The 19,590-nt window shown below is 44.1% G+C and overlaps 1 protein-coding gene across 2 annotated transcripts in view; it reads right to left on the reverse strand.

Moving 5' to 3' along the window:
• Positions 1-207: 207 nt before the first annotated feature.
• Positions 208-19,590, reverse strand: part of LOC115116666 (cGMP-inhibited 3',5'-cyclic phosphodiesterase 3B) — an 84,502-nt gene continuing 65,119 nt past the window's right edge. The window contains exons 3-16 of one of the 2 annotated variants that reach the window (XM_029645156.2): positions 16,987-17,235; positions 16,516-16,664; positions 15,309-15,412; positions 14,972-15,185; positions 14,729-14,826; positions 14,351-14,505; positions 12,778-12,906; positions 11,504-11,615; positions 10,609-10,722; positions 7,290-7,489; positions 4,750-4,953; positions 4,365-4,526; positions 3,376-3,616; positions 208-3,190 (exon numbers count right to left, since the gene is read on the reverse strand). In XM_029645156.2, coding sequence (XP_029501016.1) covers positions 2,982-3,190; positions 3,376-3,616; positions 4,365-4,526; positions 4,750-4,953; positions 7,290-7,489; positions 10,609-10,722; positions 11,504-11,615; positions 12,778-12,906; positions 14,351-14,505; positions 14,729-14,826; positions 14,972-15,185; positions 15,309-15,412; positions 16,516-16,664; positions 16,987-17,235 — 2,340 coding nt within the window. In that variant the 3' untranslated portion in view covers positions 208-2,981. Of the gene's footprint in view, positions 3,191-3,375; positions 3,617-4,364; positions 4,527-4,749; positions 4,954-7,289; positions 7,490-10,608; positions 10,723-11,503; positions 11,616-12,777; positions 12,907-14,350; positions 14,509-14,728; positions 14,827-14,971; positions 15,186-15,308; positions 15,413-16,515; positions 16,665-16,986; positions 17,236-19,590 lie in introns of both variants that reach the window. The other variant, XM_029645155.2, reaches the window with a different exon arrangement.

Below are 19,590 nucleotides of genomic sequence, written 5' to 3' on the forward strand. Positions count from 1 at the left end.
TGTCTGTGTGCATTGGAAACTGACATTGCAGTCATTTCAGCAAACATCACTGTTCCAACTGTGGTTGTTGGCAGGAGGATCTAAACACTAAGGGCAAAGTTATAGTACAGTTACATTCAAGGGGATTTTTATGCCACACTCACACACACACACAGTTACAATTGAGTAAGTGTGTGTATGTATCAATAAAATTATTTGAGAGAACAGTTCTTTTAGGGATGGTGTTTTATGACAGCTATAAATAACAGAAATCATTTCCCCCACAATTTTGATATGGTTGAACAGTTACAACAGACAAACAATATCTCAATGCTACATAAGGGTAACGGCCATTCATAGAGACTTTTATGACAAGAACATTAGAGGACACTGTGGTTCGTGAGACTGCACAGTGACAAGCCAACAAACAAACCTTTACAACATAATGAGCCATACAATGTGGGGGGAGGTGGCTGGAGGTTGTAGAGGCATCACAATTCACCATCAGAACTTAAGTAAGAGACAGTGTCGCTCAACCCGAACGGACTGAAGGGCCACGGTTAGGAGTCGTGAGCTCTCCTCCACAACACCTGGGCTGGGCTTCACCAGCATCACTTTGAGCCTGCTGTGGGACATGGAGCTCAGAGAGACCTCTGGGGCCAACCATAACACGCCCAGTGTATGAGAGCCCAGAGGCTGGGCAGTGAGCAGTGAGCAGGGACAGTTTGGCACTGGTTGGGTGGATGGGTGGACTGAGTAGACAACAGAGTTAATAGAGATTACCAAGAGAGAGAAAGTGGTTGTGATAAGGAGCAGGGAGACGCTGAACCCAAAAGAAAAACACCAAACCCCACAGTTCAACATCTGTAGTATCAGATAAAAACTCTGGAAACAGGATGAGAATTACAGGGTCTCACTGTACAATATATGTCAGCTGTGTGTAGAAAACAGATGCATTCTGTTGATTAATTAAAAAATATAATATATATTTATACACCATATTTATATGCAGATATTATTTTTTGTGCAGAGGCTAAACACTTGTTTGGTAGTAAAATGTGCACATGTATATATATATTTTTTGTCTTTAAATATACTAGCTTGAATTACACTGCTTACTTGAGAACTTCCTTCTCCAGAGAAAATGACTTGATAGGGTGTTAAGTGAGTTCGGCTTGCAGGTCTGCCATCTCTTTCATTAAACTCTTTCTAGTGGAATGCCTAGAGTTTTTACAGACAGAAATATAGAACTATTAGTATTAAACTGTCTTATGGTACAGAGAATAAGACCATATAAAAAACAAAACCAAAGTGAAGGTGAAACCCTGGATTACTTAACCCCCTTTACACACTGGCCTGGTTGTGGGTTTGGCAAAGATCTATAGTTTTTGTCAAAACATCAGTGTCTGTAGAATGACAAATGAAATGAAGAGGTTATCTAGACAGAGTATGTGTAAAAATAATGCCAACAGCAATGCACTCAAAAACACCTTTACCTATACTGGTACATGAATAATCATGGGATTTTACTGTACAAAATGTTGCCTTGCTGCAAACAGGTCTTTTGCAGTCAACTGACAATCAAGGATCCCAATTCTACAGTGAGGTCTTTAGAAGATCAAGCCAACGGCGCTGCCAGCGGGGCAGCGGAGGTTGACAGAAACACAGGACATACTTTGCTCTATCACAGAGGAGCAGTTCAATTGCTTGAATGTGTTTGTTTTTCAAGTTGTTCTTACAAAGCTTAAAAACTATTTCAATCACCGAGATTTAATTATCTTTGTTTTAAAGTCAATTACTTAAATTCTTGCAAAATAATGATTCAACTTCACGAGAATCCTGAGTAACCGTGAAAAAATAGATATAATCTAAAGAAAAAAAAAAAACATCCCTTCATTGGAACAACAGAGAACATCTCATCTCTGATAACATTTCAATGACTGGCGACCAAGCGTTCCTGAAGAAAACACACACACACACACACACACACACACACAACTTAATTAAACCAACAAAAGAAGAAGGAAACATAAAAGGCAGGTGGTACACATGAATAAAAGGCATCAAAAACGATGCAGGTATAATGCTCATTTCCACAACGTCTCTGTGACTGAGTCAGTGATACAGTGTGTCGCCAGCAAGGGGAGAGGACTGCACAGACCAACCTAGGGTCTGGACCAGGGGACTCAGTAAAGGTTCAGACAGGCACATTTGATATATAGATCTAGAATATTCCTGACAGTGAGCCTGAAACAGTCTCAGTCTCTTGTCTTTCCACATTTGAACTGTTCGCTTTGGTAACGGATGTCAACCACGTCAAGGTGTTTTTTCTTTTCCTTTATTTGAAATCATAGGATTTGTTTTAGTACCTAAGGGAGAGTTAAGTGCTCTGCGTTCAAGGCAGCATTACAGCCAGATCACCATGGAGGGCACATCCAGACCCTTTTCCTCTCTTCCTCTCCACACCAGTGTCCTCAGCTCTGGTGTTTGTTCTTGGTCTACTCTCCATGGGGTGAAAGTGCATAGGAGTGGGGTTCCCACCATTGCAGCAAGAATCCCCTCACAGTAGTAAGGCCTTTTTTCAAAACAACATGACTGCATTAGCGTGTCGGCACAGTGACAATTTCAACGTGTGGAGATCCAGAAGGTTCATCCTGTGTGTGTATGTTTGTGTATATATCTATAATATGTGTGTGTATGTATGTGTTGTGTGTGTGTATAAATGTTTGTGTGTGTGTGTGTGTGTGTGTGTGTGTGTGTGTGTAAGAGGGAGGAGTTGAAGGACTTTCTCTTTCACTGTTCCGCCCTTCAGGAGCATCCTGGCTCTGTCCCTCCTCTTCCTCTTCCTCATGCTACTGGCGCTCCTCTCCTTCCTCCTCCTCCCGAATGACCTGGATCTGTCCCTCTTCCTCTTCTTCATCTTCCTCATGCTACTGGCACTCCTCTCCTTCCTCCTCCTCCTGAATGACCTGGATCTGTCCCTCTTCTTCATCTTCCTCCTGCTACTGGCGCTCCTCTCCTTCCTCCTCCTCCTGAATGACCTGGATCTGGTCGTCGGAGGGCGAAGGGGATAGGCTGAGAGGCAGGCTGTCGGCCTGCTGCTTCTCCTTGCTCTTCTCCTCCTCCTCGATGGTCTTCTTCCACACCTTGTGGTTCTCTGTCAGGTGCTGCATGATGTTGCAGAACAGCCGACGCCGGCCGTTTCTCCTTTCTGCATGGGACCACACACAAAAAAGGATTTAACATCCCATAGCTTTTTAGTTGCAATAGCAATGATCCAAAAAACATCCTGCTCTTGATAGAAATGTTAAATGCTCAATGTTAAAATGATAAATGTGTCAACTCATGATCATATATTAATTCAGAATGAGAGAAGGATAGAAAATGACGTCTTACTTGGTTCGAGCTCCTCCTCCAGCTCGTCTTCGTCAGTCTCTGTGTCCTCCACCTGCTCTTCCTCATCCTCAGAGCGCTCCTCGTCGATCCAGTAGCCAGGGAGCAGGCCAGCGGCATCGTACGAGTTGCAGAGCGGCCCCACAATGTGTGTGATGAAGGACTCCTGCAGCTTGGCCAGCTGGGGAGAGGAGCGGTCCATGAAGGGGCTGATGGGTAATCCCAAAGTGGCCTCCTCATCCCCCTGTAGATGATAGACAGGCAGACAAACAATTTAACTCATTTGTCAATTAAGATTGTTTTATTCATTAATCTAATTTAACTTAACTTCCTAAATTGATACATTGTGACATTTTGTTGATTCTAGCAGTAACAGACATCAGGAAATGAAGCAACAGTTCTGGGTAGGCTATGTCAGTGTTTTCCAACCCTTATTGTAACCCTGGACAAGCACACCTGATTCAACTTGTTAACTAATCATCAAGCCCTCAATGAGTTGAATAAGGTGTGGTTGTCCAGGGTTACAATAAAAATGTGTAATGTTGGGGGTACTGGAGGACCAGGGTTGGGAAACACTGGGCTATGTGATATGTGAAGCATCAGTTCCGGGTAGGATATGTGAAGCATCAGTTCCGGGTAGGCTATGTGATATGTGAAGCATCAGTTCCGGGTAGGCTATGTGATATGTGAAGCATCAGTTCCGGGTAGGCTATGTGATACGTGAAGCATCAGTTCCGGGTAGGCTATGTGATACGTGAAGCATCAGTTCCGGGTAGGCTATGTGATACGTGAAGCATCAGTTCCGGGTAGGCTATGTGATATGTGAAGCATCAGTTCTGGGTAGGCTATGTGATATGTGAAGCATCAGTTCTGGTTAGGCTATGTGATATGTGAAGCATCAGCATCAGTGATACTGTATAACAGGAAGGCATGGCATTGCATTACATTGATAACCTGACATCTGGGCCATGCAGAGTGGAGGGGTTCTATACCTGCTCATAAAACTCATTGACAATGCCTTCTGTCCACTTGAGGTGCAGATGGCGTCCTTTGGCCGGCCCGTTGATGTCTGCCAGCTTAATGCAGACTTGGCACACCAGCAGACGGTCATTCTCATTAGTCCAGTCGATTCCTGGACTGTTCACATCATTCACCTATTTATAGCAACACAAACATTCACACAGTGATTAGAACTGCCAGGCTCCTCATTTCTAACAGAGATCCAGCATGTTCCTTTAAGTATCAACTCTATTAGCCATAAAGATAAGGCGTATTTTTATTGCCTTTGCCAGTATCAAAATGACAGGAAATACAAAGTATCAACAGAATAGAAACAGATTTTCTGAAAATGTGAGGTTCGTCATCATCATCTCAAACCTTTGAATTGAACTCAGCGAGGAAGTCAAAGTGCTTCTTCAGGTCTGTGGCGAGGATGGCCTCGATGACCAGGAAGCGAAAGCGTTTGAACTCCACGTGGTCCAAGTTGGCCAGGAAGTTGAACTCTGGCTGGGACAGGTAGAGGCTCCAGGCCGAAGCAGCGTGGTGGTTCTCCAGGACCGAACGGTCATTATACAACACCGCCTGGGGAACAGAGGGAGGAGAAGTTGAGGGAAGAAGAGAGTGAGTAGGAGGAAGGGTAGGTTGAGTGGAGAGGAATGCGGGTGGGTCAGAGGACAAGAAGAAGAAAGGAGGGGGTAAAATATGAAAGAGGATGTTGAAGAAGGGAATGGGAGGGGTGAGCAGGGGCAAGGAATTGGGGTCAGTGTGCTTCAGACTAAATAATGCAGCCGGTCTAGACATGGTGGACAGGTGGAAGATTGACTGACTGCCAACATACTGTTAATCAATATGTCAGGGTTGAGCTGCGTTAGTGGCTACGAGGAAGGCATGGCCCACATGTCAGGTTAGCAATGTAATGCAATGACATCCTGTTATACAGTATCACATACCCTACTACCCGGAACTGATGCTTCACATATCACATACCCTACTACCCGGAACTGATGCTTCACATATCACATACCCTACTAACCGGAACTGATGCTTCACATATCACATACCCTACTAACCGGAACTGATGCTTCACATATCACATAGCCTACTACCCGGAACTGATGCTTCACATATCACATAGCCTACCCGGAACTGATGCTTCACATATCACATAGCCTACCCGGAACTGATGCTTCACATATCATAGACCCTACTACCCGGAACTGATGCTTCACATATCACATACCCTACTATCCGGAACTGATGCTTCACATATCACATACCCTACTAACCGGAACTGATGCTTCACATATCACATAACCTACCCGGGAACTGATGCTTCACATATCACATACCCTACTAACCGGAACTGATGCTTCACATATCACATAACCTACCCGGAACTGATGCTTCACATATCACATACCCTACTAACCGGAACTGATGCTTCACCTATCACATACCCTACTAACCGGAACTGATGCTTCACATATCACATAACCTACCCGGAACTGATGCTTCACATATCACATACCCTACTAACCGGAACTGATGCTTCACCTATCACATACCCTACTAACCGGAACTGATGCTTCACCTATCACATAACCTACTACCCGGAACTGATGCTTCACATATCACATGCCCTACTACCCGGAACTGATGCTTCACATATCACATACCCTACTACCCGGAACTGATGCTTCACATATCACATAGCCTACCCAGGAACTGATGCTTCACATATCACATACCCTACTAACCGGAACTGATGCTTCACCTATCACATACCCTACTAACCGGAACTGATGCTTCACCTATCACATAACCTACTACCCGGAACTGATGCTTCACATATCACATGCCCTACTACCCGGAACTGATGCTTCACATATCACATACCCTACTACCCGGAACTGATGCTTCACATATCACATAGCCTACCCAGGAACTGATGCTTCACATATCACATAGCCTAACCAGAACTGATGCTTCACATATCACATAGCCTACCCAGAACTGATGCTTCACATATCACATAGCCTACCCGGAACTGATGCTTCACATATCACATAGCCTACCCGGAACTGATGCTTCACATATCACATAGCCTACCCGGAACTGATGCTTCACATATCACATAGCCTACCCAGGAACTGATGCTTCACATATCACATAGCCTACCCGGAACTGATGCTTCACATATCACATAGCCTACCCGGAACTGATGCTTCACATATCACGTAGCCTAGTGTTTCCCAACCCTGGTCCTCCAGTACCCCCAACATTCCACATATCTATTGTAACCCTGGACAACCACACCTCATTCAACTCATTGAGGGCTTGATGATTAGTTAACAAGTTGAATCAGGTGTGCTTGTCCAGGGTTACAATAAACATGTGTACTGTTGGGGGTACTGGAGGACCAGGGTTGGAAAACACAACCTAGACAGTATGCACAGTGCTATAATAAGGTCATGACAGTGCAAAACCCTATTTATACAGTGGTATAGTTTCTTTGCCAACCTTTGCCATAATGTTGAAGCAAGACAAGGAATTCGCTGAATTCTCAGGATTTGTGGGAACTTTTCCCTGACATGTGAACTAAGTGTAATATTATACCAGTCCCTCACTTCATTGCTTTTACCATGATATCCAAGGCTGATTAGAACCTGTCTATGTAGAAGGTTTTAGGCCAATAAAGATCTCATCCATGAGTCACAGGGACCAAATGAATGCTGTCTGTGACACAAGCACAACACTTCCCCTTTCCTAGGACTTAACAGCGTGTGGGAACACAAATGGGAACACTTACTGAAGTGACGGTTGAACCTTCTCTTCCTGATACAGGTTTTACTGTTGAACAGGTGTGGGTTTGCTAGCTGAGATGGTAGAGCAGTGGCTTTTGGGATAATAACACTTACCTGAGCTGCGTTAGTGGCTACGAGGAAGGCGTTTGTGCGACCGGGGTGGTCATAGTCATGCATGGCAGCTGCTACATATAGTGCCATGAGTTCCAGAGCAGGGATGTTCCACGCCAGGCAGCCGTAGTTGTCGTCAGAGATGGACGAGCTCTTGGAGGAGGCGTATGATACCCGGCCCGGCGAGATCCCACTGTCTGAATCTAGAGAGAAGAGCAGCAGCTTTCAGCAACGACATACTGGGACCTCACACTGGAACTACATCATAACTGGAGTTTACTGGAGAAGACTTGACTGTGTTATAAAGTGAAAACAGCGAACTAGTGTCACATTAAGAACAAAGTATGTAGAGTAGGATTTCTACAGGCAGGTTAAGCTGGTGGCCCAGTGACTCAGACTACTGCACTCCATTTGAAAAATGAAAAGGGCCAAAATAAGCCCTAAACACGCTGAGCTCAGCACAGACAGATCTCTATCACGACAGAGGCTTGCTCACCACCCCATCTCCCCCCTCTCTGTTTATCCACCCTTCCCTCCCCCTCTCTTTATCAGAAGGCAGCTGCTCCTCTGGCAGCTACTGAAGGATCAGTCAGCAAGCGAGCCTTAAATCATTTCCGATGGATCAAAGATGCAGTACATAAAATATAATTAGCAGGGACGGGACTGGGGATCCTGGCATTTTAAACTAAACCATCTGGTGTCTGCCGAGAAAAGGCCAAACACTACAGGAATGCCTACACTGGTACATCAAGAGGCTAGAACTAGAAAAGTCCCTTTCCTAAAGAAAATGTGTGCTTGCTAGCATGTTTTAAAGTATTTATGGTCATGAAATAAGTTAGAGTAGTTATAGTGAATACAATACTAATGGTACTGACTGGTTAAAGTAGAAAAAGTAGCTAGATGGGAGAATTGAATGATTGATTGATTGAATAGCCTACCCTGAACATGTGAAAGTTGGTTAGGTGTCTCTAGCTTGAACGTTCAAGAGTTATCATTGTGGTTGGTGGGTTAGTAACAGACAATTTATGATCATTTCAATTGTTCTAGTTCACAACGTTTTGAAGTTGTTTTAATGTATGTAGCTGTAATAGTTCAAGAGCAGTAGCATTTGGAATGAATACCACTGTGTTCTCATGGTTGAAATTGAATCCATTAAGTGTTATGCCAATGTATTATACATTCAAATAGTTGATTGTTTATGAAGGTGTGTTAGGATAGTTGATTGTTTATGAAGGTGTGTTAGGATAGTTGATTGTTTATGAAGGTGTGTTAGGATAGTTGATTGTTTATGAAGGTGTGTTAGGATAGTTGATTGTTTATGAAGGTGTGTTAGGATAGTTGATTGTTTATGAAGGTGTGTTAGGATAGTTGATTGTTTATGAAGGTGTGTTAGGATAGTTGATTGTTTATGAAGGTGTGTTAGGATAGTTGATTGTTTATGAAGGTGTGTTAGGATAGTTGATTGTTTATGAAGGTGTGTTAGGATAGTTGATTGTTTATGAAGGTGTGTTAGGATAGTTGATTGTTTATGAAGGTGTGTTAGGATAGTTGATTGTTTATGAAGGTGTGTTAGGATAGTTGATTGTTTATGAAGGTGTGTTAGGATAGTTGATTGTTTATGAAGGTGTGTTAGGATAGTTGATTGTTTATGAAGGTGTGTTAGGATAGTTGATTGTTTATGAAGGTGTGTTAGGATAGTTGATTGTTTATGAAGGTGTGTTAGGATAGTTGATTGTTTATGAAGGTGTGTTAGGATAGTTGATTGTTTATGAAGCTGTGTTAGGATAGTTGATTGTTTATGAAGGTGTGTTAGGATAGTTGATTGTTTATGAAGGTGTGTTAGGATAGTTGATTGTTTATGAAGGTGTGTTAGGATAGTTGATTGTTTATGAAGGTGTGTTAGGATAGTTGATTGTTTATGAAGGTGTGTTAGGATAGTTGATTGTTTATGAAGGTGTGTTAGGATAGCCTGAATGTTTTAACGTTGGTAACTTCATTTTGCTACCACTGTATTTCTATGGTTCTCATTCAAACCCCATGCTAATTAATTCAGTTGAATAAGTATAGATGGGTGGAAAGATTGGTCGATTGATAGGATAGCCTGAACATGAAAGTTTGTTTGTTGTCTATAGCTTGGGACAACCTGGAGAAGGAGGGGCTATAGGAGGATGGGAGGGGCTATAGGAGGATGGGAGGAGCTATAGGAGGATGGGCTCATTGTAATGGCTGTAATGAAATTCATGCAACGGAGACAAACATGTGGTTTCCATATGTGTGATGTGTTTGATACCGTTCCATTAATTCCAGTCCAGCTATTACAGTGAGCGTGTCCTCCTATAGCTCCTCCCACTAGCCATCACTGCTATTGGTGGGTGATTTTAAACTAATGTCGCTAATTTAAATAGTTTGCTTGGAAAATGCCTAAGTCGTTTTAATGTTTGTAGTTGAAATGGTTAAAAAGCAGTAGCATTTCAAATGTCTACCACGGTGTTACTATGGTTGGCAATGAATCCATGTTTTGTAAATCTATGCTAATTTAAATGGTTTCTAGTTTATAAAGGTTTTAAAGTCTTGTAGATTCATTTGTTATAATTTAAAAAGTATACATCGTATAAAGAATCTGTATAAAAGCTAGGGTAGGGTCAGTCTGAACATCTCAACATTGGTTTATCATTGATAGCTTAAATGGTGAAAGAAATGTTTTGCCATTGAAATGCATTGGAGATCATATTATATAATGTTGTAGTTAAAAAATTATCAATGATATAACAAATATTTTGTCAAGAAATCTAAGTTGGGGTAGTTTGCACATTTGGAAGTTGATTTTGTGTTAAAAAGCTTCAATCGTTTAAGCTCTAGAGCGTGCGGAAGATATCAAATAAGAGTATGTAAGAATTCTAGAATGGTCTTGCCTTCAGCAAGCACACTAATAATAGGAAGTATGTAAGAATTCTAGAATGGTCTTGCCTTCAGCAAGCACACTAATAATAGGAAATATGTAAGAATTCTAGAATGGTCTTGCCTTCAGCAAGCACACTAATAATAGGAAGTATGTAAGAATTCTAGAATGGTCTTGCCTTCAGCAAGCACACTAATAATAGGAAGTATGTAAGAATTCTAGAATGGTCTTGCCTTCAGCAAGCACACTAATAATAGGAAGTATGTATGAAATCTAGAGTGGTCTTGCCTTCAGCAAGCACACTAATTATGCTAATAAATATGTGGCATATTGTAGTATATTATGGTAATAAATGAGGGCTTGGGGAAGTCCAGAGTTATACTTACTGAGGCAAAATTAAATAAAGAACAGAAATAGTGCTACCTGTGTCACTTCCTGTCACATGCTCATTGTGGATCTGCTGGAACCCTGGAACAGGCCGGGTAGTCAGGTACCAGACAGCATGGAGCACGTCAGTGGCATGGACCCGGTTATGATCTGAGTACAGGCAGAGATTCACACAGGACATCACACATCAGTCACAGTAATACTTCACCACATCATTTACATGAGGTAGAAGCTTCTATTACATATGATGGTGCATGTCATGCTGTATGTAGTGAACTGTAGGCCTTCTACTTCATGACAACCCTATGGTTAGTTTCTAAACCTGGGTAAATCATTTCAAATAATTCTTGAAGTGGACATAATTTAGCTGCCTGGAAAAGTCTAAACTACCATAATTAAGCGGCATACAAATACCTTCATGTTATTTTTTACCCTCCTTTTCTCCCCCAATTTTGTCATATCCAATTACGATCTTGTCTCATCGCTGCAACTCCCCAACGGGCTGGGGTGAGGTGAAGCCATGCGTCCAAAGAAACATGACCCGCTAAACCGCGCTCCTTAACACCTGAAGACCGAAGCAGCCTATAGGCGCAGGGCCCACCACAAGGAGTCGCTAGAGCGTGATGAGCCATATAAAGTCCCCCCAGCAAAACCCTCCCCTAATCCGGACAACGCTGGGCCAATTGTGCGCCGCCTTATGGGACTCCCGGTCATGACCAGTTGTGACACAGCCTGGGATCGAACCCGGGTCTGTAGTGACGCCTCAAGCACTGCGATGAAGTGCCTCAGGCCGCTGCACCACTCAGGAGGCCCATACCTTCATGTTTTTCACCCAGGTCTGATCATTTCTACATCTGAGTAGACAATACACCAAGTGTTAATATGGGCTTTGTGCCTGGACTGAAGAAAGCACAGGCAGCACTATACTCACAGGGAATATCCCTATAGCCGTTCTCCAGAGCACAGAAATAGGACATGAACTCCCTCACAGGGATCTTAAACATCTCAAACAGGCAAGTGTCCTGGAACAGAGTGTAGGTCACCTGGGGAGAAAGACAACAAATAAAACACCTAGATTAATTTAAAACACAAATATATATTTTGTTTACATTAACCAAGTCATTCCCCTCAGACACAGACAGTGAGACACTGGGAGAACACAGAGTACTCAAAACAGCACATAGAGAAATCCCCAAGACAACCACGAGCATTCGGGACATCATTCAGTCAAATATCAGTAATGGGGATCATACCGTTCTCAATATTTAAATCAATCAATCAAGTGAGTTTCTCCAAATAAATAAATTCAATGGCTGCATCACAAAACTACTCTTAGCCCTATGGGTCCTGGTCTAAATGCACTATATAGGGAATAGGGTTCCATTTGGGTTACAGCCCAGGTGTTGTTTATTCAAATATTAATTGATGTAACACAGTGGTTCCCAAACTTTTTATAGTCTCGTACCCCTTCAAACATTCAACCTCCATCTGTGTACCCCCTCTAGCACCAGGGTCAGCACACTCTCAAATGTTGTTTTTTGCCATCATTGTAAGCCTGCCTCACACACACTATACAATACATTTATTAAACATAAGAATGAGTGTGAGTTTGTCACAACCCGGCTCGTCTTTCAAGCTGTCAGGCATTCCCTTGGCAGCAAGAGCCTCTCAGTGGATGCTGCAGTGTACCCAAGTGGCGTCGGGAGCAACTGCTTGCACGCGCGTTACCATTCCACTATGTCTCCCTGTCATGGCTTTTACTCCATCAGTACAGATACCAACATGAGCAGCAGCTACGTTTGGCTACATAAGGACCGTTAGTGGAATTCCCGCGAGAGAGTAATGGTTAATGTGATTGGATGTTAATTATTTGACTAGGCTACCTGTATTTGACATTGTGTTGTTATTTCTCTGAACTCTAGACGGTTTCATTTTTATTTTAGGCAGTGAAACGAGGCTACTCAGGCAAGAAAAAACCCTTGCCCAAATGTATAGCCCCGTTGGAAAATATAAATGGACTGTTTGAAAATGTGAATATTTTTTTTCCAAATTAAAGAAAAAAAATGGAAAAAAAGATTGTGAATCACATTTTTATTTGGCGTACCCCCGACGGCATTGCCCCCAGTTTGGGAATACCTGATGTAACAGATCATGGCGTAAGACAGATAGATGGTTGCTATATGGTTGGTATGTGGTTGTACTGACGTAGCTGAGTATTCTTCCTGTCTTCCCTCCTGTTCTGTCCATCAGGTCAAAGATCTGGAAGTTCCAGCTGTTGATCTTCTCCATGAGGTCATCGTGGTTCTCCAGCAGGGGGTCTAGTCTGAACTCACCCTACAGGCAGGAGAGGACCACAGCACACACACACACGTTTAGATAAACACACACATACACGCATGCAGGTAGACACAAACGCACGCAAGACACCACATCGTAAATCTTATGAATCTCATTCCTCTGTTAAGGGGATGGAAGCAGGCTCCAGACTGACTATGTATGCGTTGCTTTTGAATAATTCACTTTTGAATTACCCCACAGAATCCTCAGATGAACCCTACACAGTTGTCTTAACAGCTGGCTTGATTTAACAAGGCTTGGTTTGTCCAATAAAGAAAGTGAGAGCACAGCCCAAGTAAACGACGGGGGCATTCCAGGACAGAGCCAGATCAACACTACCCCCCATCACACTGGTTTACACGGCTGTTAGATACATCACAACAGACTGAAAGACATGCACCCAATGAGTGCCTGAGGAGATCCTTTACTGTGTTCCCAGAACTAACTAGAGGACACATCCTATAGCAAGCTACACTGTTGCATGTGTTGGCCTGAGTGTGTTCTCTCATTCAGAGGGAGTCTCCTGGTTGGGATAGTGTTAAGGGATTTTTATCAATAATGACTAAATTATGTATACATTTCAATCAGGACTGACTAATCAGAATACTATTAAATTACTGTATAGATGTATGAATTTTATGTTAATCCTAGTACTGAATATAATGGGTGTAATTATAATCAAGAATTAGAACAAAGACTGTCTGTTCCTTGGTAGAAATGAATTAACTTATCAGACTGGCTAGAATGCTTATCTACACAGGGAGGCCTTGGCCTGGTCGTAAATGATCTAAACCGGTGGGGGTCGATGTAGGAAGGCTTGTGAACTATACTGCCATTGTACCGGAGTGGAGGAGGGACGGGACAGTTTGAAACCTAATGATGTTATTTTCAGTTTATAACCTGTTGTAAATTGTATCATGTTCAGTACTCTTGAGAATAAACGCTATTGCTTGATTTTGAGACTGAGGCTTTTTTGAGGCTTGATTTCGCCCATTTTATGCAAATAAGTATCTTACAAATCCTTAGAAATGGACTGAGTGTATTAATTGAATTGGGTAATAAACATGTAGGAATTTAATTCCACTAACAGATAGTTTAGCGGCAGCAGTGCTACACACAGGAAGGCTAACGAACGCTGTAAGGTGTTAGCATTGACTGAGACATATCCCTTCAAAGCTACTGTTCTGCAGCACGGCGATGTTAGCCTAGCAGTAGGGTGCATTCACACAGGGCAACACAGAGTAAAATGACCGAGCCAACACATTGTATTTCAATAGGGAAGGTGCTTTGGAGTAGCGGAGGGGAGGCGTGTCAGGTTGCATGAGGTTGTGCTAAACAACGCACTACCAAAACACTCTCACAATGGTACATAGCTCATACTCATCCATGTGTGGTTAGCATGTGTGGGAATGCACCCTTAGCATACTGTAGCACTGCATACCTCTGTTTCCTGAGTCTGCTGCTCTGTGGTGGCGCTCTGCTCCTCCTTGTCTGTCTGGCCCCGGCTCCCTGCGTCTGGACTCCTGTCCCCCATCGACTCGGCCTCCACACTCTCCTCCCTGATCAGTGCCTCCCCCATGAACTCTGACCCCTCACCTGCTGTGGAGGAGACACATTGCACATCACAGTGAGTTGACCACTAGTTTCGCATTTCGGTGGGAAGTATTATTCTAATGAATTAACTCTCTGGTACAGCATGTCCAAATGGTTTTCAGTCATTTGAGAGTGAAACAGTAAGCTAAGCCATGGGAGTGTGCCCAAAAACACTGTGCAGCCTATGTCTGTACAGAGTGAGGCTACATTCCAGCAGGTGTCATACCTGAGCGTCTGCGCTGGGCCTCAGCATGACCAGTGAATGGCAGGTGTCCCTCCCCTGCCTCCATACTGGGAATGTTCTTCAGCATCTGACGACCACAGCTACAGGGTGAGCAGAGGGACAAACACAGCTGCCATTATCATCAACACACATGGTGAAATGCAACTCTACTCTACAGCTGAACTGGCTCTACAACACCAGGAGATAATGGAGGGGGTAGGGCAAGGGGGTAGTAAATTGCCCTACCTGGTGCACAGGGCAGCGGGGCTGCGATAGGGCTCCTGGAAGTCAGCGGAGCTGAGGATGTAGCCCAGGGGCTTGTGCAGGTTGACGCTGGGCTTGGTGAGGAAGTCAGCTGTGTCGGGGAACTCCACCGGGGGGCGCGTAACCTGGGAGGAGAGACCTCCCCCTTGAGGACTGTGGCTGGGGGAGCTGACAGGACTCAGACTGGGGGACGCACCTGTAGAATGAGAGAGATAGGAAAGAAATGAGAGAGAGAGAGCTAGTAAAACAACTTAAAAACATATTCCACTTCCACACAGTGTATCAGACCTGTGTGTACAGTAAATCCTCATGATCTCACCTGCTCTCCTGGGCCCGGCATGGTAGGTCAGGGTCACAGAGGAGGACCTCTGCTTAGGGATAGTCAGCAGGTTAGCATTGGGCCCATTGGACAGAGAACCCGTGCTGGAACACACACACACACCATGGCACTTACTGCTAGAACTAACGAGACAACATCAGTTAAAATGCTTTCATATTCAATCTACACCATTATAATGATGAACTGTTTCACACCCGCTCTTATGTATAAAGATGAACTTAGAGAAATGTTACATAGCATACAGTAACACTAATTATATGACTCATTTGGTGCTCAAAGTAAGACAATGAAAATCAACGTTGAAAATGTATCCTTGAAGAAGTCAAAGATCCCTAAAAGGTCAAGTGAGTCATTTAAACAGTGTTGGAACAAAGAGAATGAAGGAATGTTATGGTCATTATCTGTTAGGCATATCAGCTTACAGAGCTTGACCACTACTGCCCCCCAGTGGATATACAGGGGAACCACATCTTCAGGGAGTTTAATCAAAGACACATGGTAACAAAGAATGTGTTGCTGAGGGAGGGCCTGCTTGTTCATATCAGGGTAAAGACAGGGAGTGTGCCATGTTGAAAATGACCTGACCTTGAAAGATGTGCTCCAGTACTTTTGTATACATTTTAATCAGTAGTTCTGAAAGTAGTGCCCGCGTGCAAAAGTGGTCCCCGAAAACACCATACTACCTTGCAAATGTGCAGATATGAGCACCACGTCATTGCTCTCTTTACTGTGTGTGTGTGTCTTGCTAGCTGTCACTCAAATGGTGGGGGGTTGAAGCTCATTGTTAGGGGGCTTGTCCACATGGGGGTAAATGTAGAGAAAATGGCACCGCAAAGCTTCCAGAAAAAAGTTGCTTTCAAACTAGGGATTTCATGGCTAATTAAGGTAAGACAGTAATTCTGCTCATAGATTATGCATGTATGAACTACATATTGACACATCCAGCCGAAAGCGTGAGGTTTTTAAAAAAGTATTAGTCGCCAAATTACCCGGGGCATGTCTTTAACCTTTAACCTGGTGTCTGAACTCTGAAGTCCCACCTGTGTGTGATCGTACCTGGTCATATTGCGATCAGGGTGTGTGTGGTAATGTTGAGGTCAAGGTGTGTGTGGACGTACCTGGGCATATTGAAGTCACTCACTGTGTGTGTGTGGTAATGTTGAGGTCAAGGTGTGTGTGGTCGTACCTGGTCATATTGAGGTCAGGGTGGGGTCCCGGTCTCTTGCCGTTGTTGCGTTCCCAGCGGGAGGAGGCCGACTCCAGAGGGGGGAGAGGGGAGGAGGTGGAGCCGCGGCGGAGTTGGGGTGTTGGTAGGCTGTTCCTGCTGCTAAGACCCTAGGTGTGTGGAGGGGAGGAGGGAGACATTATTACATTATGGTCAATGATGCTATAACACAGTCAAAGGCAGATCTCTATTCAGCTCACCACCAGGTTACATAGAGTAGAGCAGGTGTACAACTAAAAACAACTAAACTAAATCTACGTAACACTGGTGAACACATAGAAGAGGAACATTCATTATGAGGATAAGATACCATGTATTAGTGGATAATGTGTTAGTGGATAATGTGTTGGCCTGCTAGTCTCAACAGGCTTCTTTCTGTGTGTTAGTTATGACCTGCTAGTATCACATTCAGAAGGTTGCTGGAGGGCCCACCTTCAGGGGCTTCCTGTCGCCCCTCTCTGCAGGGTCCTCCACCTCGGTACAGGGGTAGAAACCTGGGAAGGGGGTGAAGGGGTTGACCCTGGGCCGACAGGAGCCAGAGAAGGTCCCCATGAGGCTGCTGACGCTGCGCAGGGACGAGACGGTGTGTGGCGACAGGGACGAGTCCATCAGCAGGTCAGACACCATGTTCCTGGCCTCGTTGATGACCGACAGGTCCACTCCGTTACCACTTACCGCTCCCTGGGGACATGGAGGAGACAAGGGGACACATGTCAGAGAGATGCCTCATTCAGCAGAGCACAAACATACAGTAGATACTGTACTAGAGAAGAGAGACTGGTGTCCTTTCCTCATTCCTTTACACTGTTTCTAATGAACCCAGAAAGGATTTAAATGACCAAACACAAAACCTTCTGAAGAAGAAATTCCTTCTTAATTGCTATTTTTTCCTTAACTAATGGACTTATGAAGAAAGTTAAGCGAAGTTGCTATTCCTCAAAAAGATTATTGGAAATGTTCTTATGTTACTTCTTATGTATCTCGCAAAAAGTAAGAAGAAATGAGATGCTTGAAAATAAAGTGATTTCTTCTTGGAATTCCCAGATAGATAAACCCTTGTCTTAAACACATGGCAGTGAAAGAATATGCTAATGGGAGCTATTGAACATGTTCAATTGACTCACAAACTTCATCTGAAAGTTACAGTGTTAATTGTTTTTAGCCCAAGTTCATATTTTAGACCAGTAATCCCAATTAGAAATATGCGAACATGATTGCCATTGCTAGATAGACAGCTAGCTGGCTGGGTTGCCTAACGACAAATATCTGAAGATTGTTAAGAAGTTCATAAGAAGACATCTGAGAAGTTCATGAGAAAATCATGAATTCTTAATTAAGACATTTTTGTGGATCTGCACATATGAACTTCTTTTCTTCTTGTTAAGAAGCTTCTTAAGTTTTTGCGTAAAAAGTGTTTGGTGAATCTGGGCCCAGGACATCTACAGGTATCACACATACGCAGATAGACTGTCAGATAGCTGTAACAGGACACTGCTGGTCTCATTGTGATGGGACTGTACTTGTCACTCCTCTTACAGCAGTGGAGGGTAGTGTGAAGGGCAGACAGGCTCGCTGCTGAGCTCATGGCATTGATGCTGGGTAATTGAAAGGCTGTTTGGACCAGTGATGTCAGTAATAAAGGAGAGTGGTGCTGGCAGGGCATGGTGCTGGCTGGGCATGGTGCTGGTGTGTGTGCCTGTGTGTGGAGTAAAAGTGCAGCGCTGGCACTTCCCTGGCCCAGTGACGACAGCTAGGAGGCTGTGTGTATGTCATGACGCTGACGGAGATCCTGCCTGCACCCCTACCCCTCTTCACCCTGCCTATCCTACTGACTGTTGCTGTGCTGATAGACCCCATATAAAATACTAGAGAGTTTAGAGAACTAGGCTACTTTTGAAGGCCCGGCTCTGTGGCCACAATGAGTGGTGAGTGATGAGTGGGGCAGACGTCAGTCAGAGGAGCACTGCTTCCTGTTGATCTACCTGTACAGTGTTTCTGCAAAACACTGTGGACCCCAACAGGATGACAATACACACAAGGCACAAAATACACACACGGGCAGGCCTACATGCACAGTTCAAACACACCTACACACACACACACATCTACACACACGGGCAGGCCTACATGCACAGTTCAAACACACCTACACACACACACACATCTACACACACGGGCAGGCCTACATGCACAGTTCAAACACATCTACACACACACACACACACACACACACGGGCAGGCCTACATGCACAGTTCAAACACATCTACACACACACACACACACACACAAGGGCAGGCCTACATGCACAGTTCAAACACATCTACACACACGGGCAGGCCTACATGCACAGTTCAAACACATCTACACACACACATCTACACACACGGGCAGGCCTACATGCACAGTTCAAACACATCTACACACACACACACGGGCAGGCCTACATGCACAGTTCAAACACATCTACACACACACACACACACAAGGGCAGGCCTACATGCACAGTTCAAACACATCTACACACACGGGCAGGCCTACATGCACAGTTCAAACATCTACACACATGGGCAGGCCTACATGCACAGTTCAAACACATCTACACATACACACATCTACACACACGGGCAGGCCTACACGCACAGTTCAAACACATCTACACACACGGGCAGGCCTACACGCACAGTTCAAACACATCTACACACACGGGCAGGCCTACATGCACAGTTCAAACACATCTACACACACGGGCAGGCCTACATGCACAGTTCAAACACATCTACACACACGGGCAGGCCTACATGCACAGTTCAAACACATCTACACACACAGGCAGGCCTACATGCACAGTTCAAACATCTACACACACACACACACACGGGCAGGCCTACATGCACAGTTCAAACACATCTACACACACACACACACACACACGGGCAGGCCTACATGCACAGTTCAAACACCTACACACACACACACACACACACACACACACACACGGGCAGGCCTACATGCACAGTTCAAACACATCTACACAC

This window comes from Oncorhynchus nerka, linkage group LG28 (genome assembly GCF_034236695.1).
Source record: "Oncorhynchus nerka isolate Pitt River linkage group LG28, Oner_Uvic_2.0, whole genome shotgun sequence".
NCBI classification, from domain to species: Eukaryota; Metazoa; Chordata; class Actinopteri; order Salmoniformes; family Salmonidae; genus Oncorhynchus; species Oncorhynchus nerka.